At 41.9% G+C, this 7,309-nt stretch overlaps 1 protein-coding gene across 1 annotated transcript in view; it reads left to right on the forward strand.

The window, feature by feature from the left end:
• Nucleotides 1-6,219, forward strand: part of SH3GL3 (SH3 domain containing GRB2 like 3, endophilin A3) — a 150,933-nt gene extending 144,714 nt beyond the window's left edge. Inside the window, exon 9 of the mRNA XM_007470068.1 lies at nt 5,556-6,219. Within this exon, the coding sequence (XP_007470130.1) occupies nt 5,556-5,761 (206 nt within the window). The 3' untranslated portion in view covers nt 5,762-6,219. The remainder of the gene's footprint in view (nt 1-5,555) is intronic.
• The last annotated feature ends 1,090 nt before the right edge of the window (nt 6,220-7,309 follow it).

Here is a 7,309-nt window from a genome sequence, read left to right on the forward strand (position 1 = left end):
GGGGGGGGGAGGGGGGGTTGGCTCTCACTCCCACGTGGGGTGGACAGTGTGCACGGAAGTTTTGCAGTGGGGTGGCACCGAAGGAGGACTGCCCCCAGAGAAATGGGTGCTGCACGGTGAATTTGCTGCCACCTCCCGGCCCCTCCCCAGGACAAAGGGTGCTTCTCATTTGACCAACCCAAATCTATCTTCTCTCTTTACTTGGATGGAAAAGACTTGGTGAGGAAGGAACACAATCTCTAGCAGAACTTGTTTCAACTCTCAGTTGAAGTCTGGACAGGGAGAGAAATAAGAATGTTTCATAATAATAGAAAAAGGAAATAGAAATGGAAAACATAGGATGGCAGAGGTCACACGTGTGCAGATATTCCAATCATGGGAAAGGATTAAGCCCTCTTCTTAAAGGCCAAAACCCGTGAAACTGGCCTGGTCTGGCTCTGGGGTGCTGCATTCCCCGCTTTGCAGACCTCACTCTGCTCGGGTGACGTAAAGAGGAACAAGTGTCTGCTGTTGTGGTGTGCAGGCTTCCCTGGTCTCCTCCTGGATGGCCTGTTCCATCCACTGGTGGTGGCCTCTGTCCATGTGGTAGCTTCATGTGGATGCAGTGTGTGGTTTTCCCGGGGTGGGGTTCAGCCTCCTTCCACCTCCATCTCGACTGGGACAATCAGGTCTCCCTCTGAACTCACCGGTGGTCCTTGCCCTCCACCCCCTCTGCGAGGGGCATCACCTCACTTGGCCAGGGCAGCCCCTCAGCTCCTGCCCATGCTCTCACCTCTGGCTCCTCTGCATGGAACCATCGGAACCACTGGGGCCACATGTCCCCTTTAGGATCTGTAGGGAACTGGACTGGGGTGACCATATGTCCTTCCCAGACACACTGAGCCACTATCATAAGCTAGATAGCCTAGAAAGCCTCCTGTCTTCAGAAATCCATAGGCCTAGATAATTAGGGGCATTTTAAAATCAAATCTTCAAGTTTGAATGTTTTAGAGAATAGAGAAAAGAGTTTAATTTATTTTATAAATGCTCTTAGACCAAAACATGACCAGAATATAAAAAGGAAGTAATTTCATTTTAAAATACAGAGGTAAAAATCTAAAATAGTAACAGACCCAGTCTAGACGTAGCATAAATGTACAACACATAAACAAGTGTGGTTTCCTCAAGGCATGCAATGGTCATTCATTTAAAAATAATCTTGTAACATTAATCTTACTATTACTCAAAAAATATGATCCAGTGAAAGTCAAGATGAGGGTAACTCAATACATTGATACTAAAATTTACCTGGTTGAATGATTTTGTGGGAATAGGAAATTTTTAAATACAGGCATACCTTGTTTTGTTGCACTTTGCAGATATTGCATTCTTTACAAATTGAAGGTTTGTGGCAACCCTGTATCGAGCAAGTCTATGGACACCATTTTTCCAACAGTGTTTGCTCACTTTGTGTTTCTGGGTTACATTTGGGTAATTCTCACAATAATTCAAAGTTTTTCATTATTATTGTATTTGTTGTGGTGATGTGTGATGTGTGATCTTTGATGTTATTATTGTAATTGTTTTGGGGGGACACAAATTGTGCCCATATAAGGTGATGAACTTGAAAAACGTCTGTGTTCTGACTGCTCCACCAACCTGTCACTCCTCCATCTCTCTCCCTTTCCTCACTCTCCCTATTCCCCAAGACACAACAATATTGAAGTTAGGCCAATTAATAACCCTACAATCGCCTCTGAGTGTTCAAGTGAAAGGAAGGGTCGCACGTCTCATTTTAAATCAAAAGCTAGAATTGCTTAAGCTTAGTGAGAAAGGCATGTCGAAAGCTAGGATAGGTGAAAATCTAGGCCTCTTGCACCAAACAGGAACCAAGATGTGAATGCAAAGGAAAAGTTCTTGAAGGTAATTAAAAGTGCTACTCCAGTGAACACACAAATGATAAGAAAGTGAAACAGCTTTATTGCTGATGTGGAGAAAGTTTCAGTGATCTGGAGAGAAGATCAAACCAGCCACAACATTCCCTTAAGCCAAAGCCTAATCCAGAGCAAGGTCCTAACTCTTTTCAATTCTATGAAGGCTGAGGTGAGAAAGCTACAGAAGAAAAGTCTGAAGCTAGCAGAAGTTCTTCATGAGGTTTAAGGAAAGAGGCTGCCTCCGTGATGTAAAAGTGCAAGGGGAAGCAGCAAGTGCTGACGCAGAAGCTGCAGCAGGTTATCCAGAAGATCTAGCTAAGATCATTAATGAAGGTGGCTACACTAAACAACAGATCTTCAATGTAGATGAAATAGCCTTCTATTGGGAGGTGCCATCTAGGACTTTCATAGCTAGAGAGGAGAAGTCAATGCCTGGCTTCAAAGGACAGGTTGACTCTACTGGTAGGGGCTAATGCTGCTGGTGACTTTCAGTTGAAGCCAGAGCTCACCATTCTGAAAATCTTAAATCCCTTCAGAATTATACTAAATCTACTCTGCCTGTGCTCTAGAAGTGGAACAGCAAAGCCTGGATGACAGCACATCTGTTTACAACATGGTTGACTGAATATTTTAAGCCCACTGTTGAGACCTGCTGCTCAGAATAAATAATTCCTTTCAAAATATTACTGTTCATTGACAGTGCACCCAGTCACCCAAGAGCTCTAATGGAGACATACAATGAGATCAGCGTTGTTTTCATGCCTGCTAACACAACATCCATTCTGCAGCTCATGGATCAAGGAGTAATTTCAACTTTCAAGTCTTATTATTTAAGAATACATTTTGTAAGACTATGGCTGCCACAGATAGCGATTCCTCTGATGGATCTGGGCAAAGTAAATTGAAAACCTTCTGAGAGGGATTCATCATTCTAGATGCCATTAAGAACATTCATGATTCGTGGGAAGAGGTCAAAATACCAACATTATCGGAAGAAGTTGATTCCAACTCTCACGGATGACTTTGAGGGGCTCAAGACTTCAGAGGAGGAAGTAATTGCAGATGTGGTGGAAGTAATAAGAAGACTAGAATTAGAAGTGGAGCCTGAAGATGTGACTGAATTGCTGCAACCTCATGATAAAACTTTAACAGATGAGGAGTTGCTTCTTATGGATGAGCAAAGAAAGTGGTTTCTGGTTTCTTGAGATGGAATCTACTCCTGATGAAGATGCTGTGAAGGCTGTTGAAATGACAGTAGAAGATTTAGAATATTACATAAACTTAGTTGATAAAGCAGCAGCAGAGTTTGAGAGGATTGACTCCAATTTTGACAGAAGTTCTACTGTGGGTAAAATGCTATCCAATAGCACTGTATGCAGTAGAGAAATCATCAGTGAAACGAAGAGTGAATAGATGCTGTAAACTTAATTGTCTTATTTTAAGAAGTCACAGCCTCCCAACCTTCAGCAACCGCCACCCTGACCAGTTAGCAGCCACCAACATCAAGGCAAGACCCTCCACCAGCAAAAAGATGTAGGGCTCGCTGAAGGCTCAGATGATTTAGCTCAGATCTTTTAGCAATAAAGTATTTTTAAATTAAGGTATACACATTGTTTTTTTAGACAAAATGCTACTGCACACTTAACACACTACAGTTTAGTGTAAATATAACTTTTATATGCACTGGGAAACCAAAAAATTTGGGTGACTTGCTTTATTGCGGTGTTTGCTTTATTGCGATGTTTGCTTTATTGCGGTGGTCTGGAACCAGACCTGCAATATCTCCAACGTATGCCTGTAGAAGAGTAATAATGAGGAACTTGCTTTACTAATGACTCACATTTACTTCAAAGCTACAGTATTTAAAGTAGTGTGTGGTACTGAAGCGGATCAGTGGAGCAAAGGAGAAGATCCTAAAATAGATCCAAGTGCACATGATAATTAAATGTATGATATTGATAAAGACAAAAGTAGTATTTGAAATCAGTGGAGAAGAATGGGTTATTTAATAAATCGTGTTGTGATATAACTGCTTAAACATTACTGAAAGCAAATAATACCTTTATTTGCAAAAATGCAAACGGGTTGAAAGAAAACATTTTCACATTAAAAATTAATTTAAAAAAAGTACTTGGATAAATTTAGTTGAATATTCATATATAATTGTAGAAGGGAAACCATGAATGAAAAGTTTCGTCAGTTTGACTGCTTAGGTTGTGTAAAATTTCTGCATGTATGCCAAAACAAAACAGAAACCCCCATCCCTGCCCCATCCCCAGTACACACTCCAAAAACAAAATAAAAGAAAAAAAAGAAACATAATAAGCTGGGAATACTGCTTGTATCAAACATGACAGATATAAGGTCAATATTTATAGTATAAAAGTGTACAATATATTAGGGGCTCCTAGTACTTTTAAGACAAAAAAATCATAGAAAAAATACGTTGATAGTAAAGTTTGAAAGTCTTGGAAAAATTTATGTCTATGAACAGCCAATTTCCTTCTAGACATTTACCCTCAGGAATTAAATGTACATATTTGTAAATACACATACATTAGGATATTTTTCAAAGAGTTATCAATGAAAGCCAAGAGAAAACAAACAGGAAAATGAAAAGGAAGGAATGGAGAAGGGAAGAGAGAAAGAAAGAGGAAGGAAGGCAGAAAGAAAGGAAAGAAGGAAGGAGGGAAGGATGGGAAGAAAGGGAAGAAAGGAAGACCTTTAAATATCCTATAATAGGAGATCGGTTAAAGAAATTATGTTATACTGATAATAGCTGACAACTGGTCAGTAATTAAATGTAACCTGGAAAGATGTTCACAGTAATATATATAGGAATTCTTTTACGCAAACAGCTATATGTAAATACATACACAAACATATTCATAAAGATATCTGGAAGCTTCTATGCCGTAATGTTAATTTAACATTGGTTACCTCTTCGTTAGTGGTTTACAGCTAACTTTTCTCAATTTTGCATGTCTTTTCTCTCTTTTTACCATGTTTAGTTTTAGTTTTGAAATGAAAAAGCAATTATTTAAAAAATGTCATTCTGAGAACTTCTGGCTTAGTACAACAATCCCAAGACTGCAGGCTGGTCTGTAGAGATTCTCCTCATCCCTCTGCAGTCTCACGCCCTGCCATGTTCCAGCTCCTGGTCACCAGCTCTAGGAAAATGTCCCTGACCACCCAGGCCTTTCCTGCTTCCTTCTTCTCTGAGCTATAGGTGATACAGTACCTCATCTTTGTTTTTTAAATGTTTCCCATGTGTTTTCCAGTCTCCAGAAAGAAACTATGAGCTCCCTGAGGGCAGGGGTTGGGCCTTGTAATTCTGCACCTCCCTTGGGCTCCAGGCAGAGCTGAGTAGCTGCTTCAAGGACAGGGGCTGGGCCTGAATTCTCTGGCTGGGAGAACTGATGAGAAAAGTCATGGGCCCAGGAGGTCATCTAGGGCAGCTGGGAGAGCTGAGGAGGGCAGAGGTCACAAGTACAGCACCTGTGAGGTGGGCTGAGCAGCCTTGTCCTGGGAAGGAAGGCAGGGGCCTGCTGTCGTGGTCTCTGCAACTCTCCACCTTTGCAATGCTCCCTGGGTGATTTGTCATGTTAACCTGTGCTTTTTGTCTCCATGTGATGTGGACAGGTTCTCACATTCCTATGGACCAGCCCTGCTGTCGTGGTCTCTATGAGTTTGAGCCAGAAAACCAAGGAGAACTAGGATTTAAAGAAGGGGATATCATTACATTAACCAATCAGATAGATGAAAACTGGTATGAAGGAGTGCTCCATGGGGAATCTGGATTCTTCCCCATTAATTACGTGGAAGTGATTGTGCCTTTACCTCAGTAAATGTGTAACTCAAACTTTGGACGTACTTTCATAATGGAAATGAATTCACACCAGTGTTCTCTCAGTGTGGTGTTCTGTGGCATTCTTGCTCTTTGACCAGCTTAATGACTTTTGTATGTGTGTTCTCTTTATAATGTATTTTGTATCCATTTAATTTGTATAAATGATTTTCTTGTCTTAGCTACATGAAAATACCATCTTCTTTTTTTGCTGACTGTCCTAAAAGTCATTGGTTAAATAAATGTATGTGCTCCTTGTTGCTAAAAATAAATGGCACCCACTGCAGTTTTGTTAGTGAATTGTCCATATTCCTCAAGCTGTGATGGAATGCGACACTTGAAACTAAGAACTGCTAAATATTTTGTTTCCTGCCATTACTGATGGCATCCGGTCTTTTCCTTTCATGGTGCTTTAGCTGACTTGTGAATAGCCCAATAAACATGACACACTGTGTTGGCCTAAAGGCCTTGGTTATTCTTAATGTTGAATTGATTTTTAAGACAGTCGTGCACAGCTGCAAACTCCTCCTGTGCCCACTCTGACTCGGGGTCCAGCTTGTGACTTGTTTGGCCTGTGGGATCGTAGCAGGCTGGATACAAACGGAAACTTGAAATAGCACTCAGCCTTCCCACCTGTGCTCTTGCACCGGCATCTTCACCAGCAGAGCATGCCCAAGCTAGCCTACCAGAGAGAGACATGGACCAGAACTGAGTTGTCCTAGCCAACCTCCAGACCTGTGGGCAAAGGTGAGGAGGCAGGGACACTAATCTACTACAGTTCTAAATATAAATAAGTACTAGATATTCTTAAATGGATCAAGTTTATGTGGCTTCCTCTTCCTTGAGGATATGTTCTTCTGAGATTTCTCCATCCCTCAAACGAATGGACTCCTGACAGGCACATCTTTCAGTTCAATAGGCATTGCCAGTGTATTTGACCCTTAGCATGGACACTGCTTAGCTTCAAGCTGGGATCCCATCCTCACTTTTGCCTACTCCTCATATCTTGTTTTGCTATAGAGGCAAATGGAGTGAGTCCCAGGAGACTCACCTGGTGTCTGTCCTCATGAGATCACGCATGGCCATGTGCATGGTCTAGGTCCCAGTGGATAACTGGGTTTTGTTCAAATCTCCCCTTGGGGGTACTGAGCAAGGCCAGCTTGAGATCTGGCCTTTGGGCGGCACCAAGGGTTGGTCTCAATGGGCTGACAAGGGAAATGTGATCCTACTCAGTGGAAGTAAAAGTACAAAGAGCAGGAAGGGGGAATAAAAGCCAAGTCTGTAAGAAATAACAAGAGATCAGCAAAGGAGATCAAATACTAACCTCAAGGCCGAGTCTGGAGGGCCGAAATAGGAGCATTAGAGAGATGTCAGAACATAGAATCAAGGGAGTATTCGAGGGCAAGCCCTAATGAAGTGTGTCCAGTAGAAAGGTGCATGGGGAATTATCTGCCTGGAAGAGGCCCCCAAACTCAAGCCAAGTTCCATTGACATAAAGGTTCTTCTCTGCCTCAGAGGTAAACCATGGAGAGGGGGCTAAGAATCAAAG

Source organism: Lipotes vexillifer, unplaced genomic scaffold (assembly GCF_000442215.2).
Source record: "Lipotes vexillifer unplaced genomic scaffold, Lipotes_vexillifer_v1.1 scaffold532, whole genome shotgun sequence".
Classification (NCBI taxonomy): domain Eukaryota; kingdom Metazoa; phylum Chordata; class Mammalia; order Artiodactyla; family Lipotidae; genus Lipotes; species Lipotes vexillifer.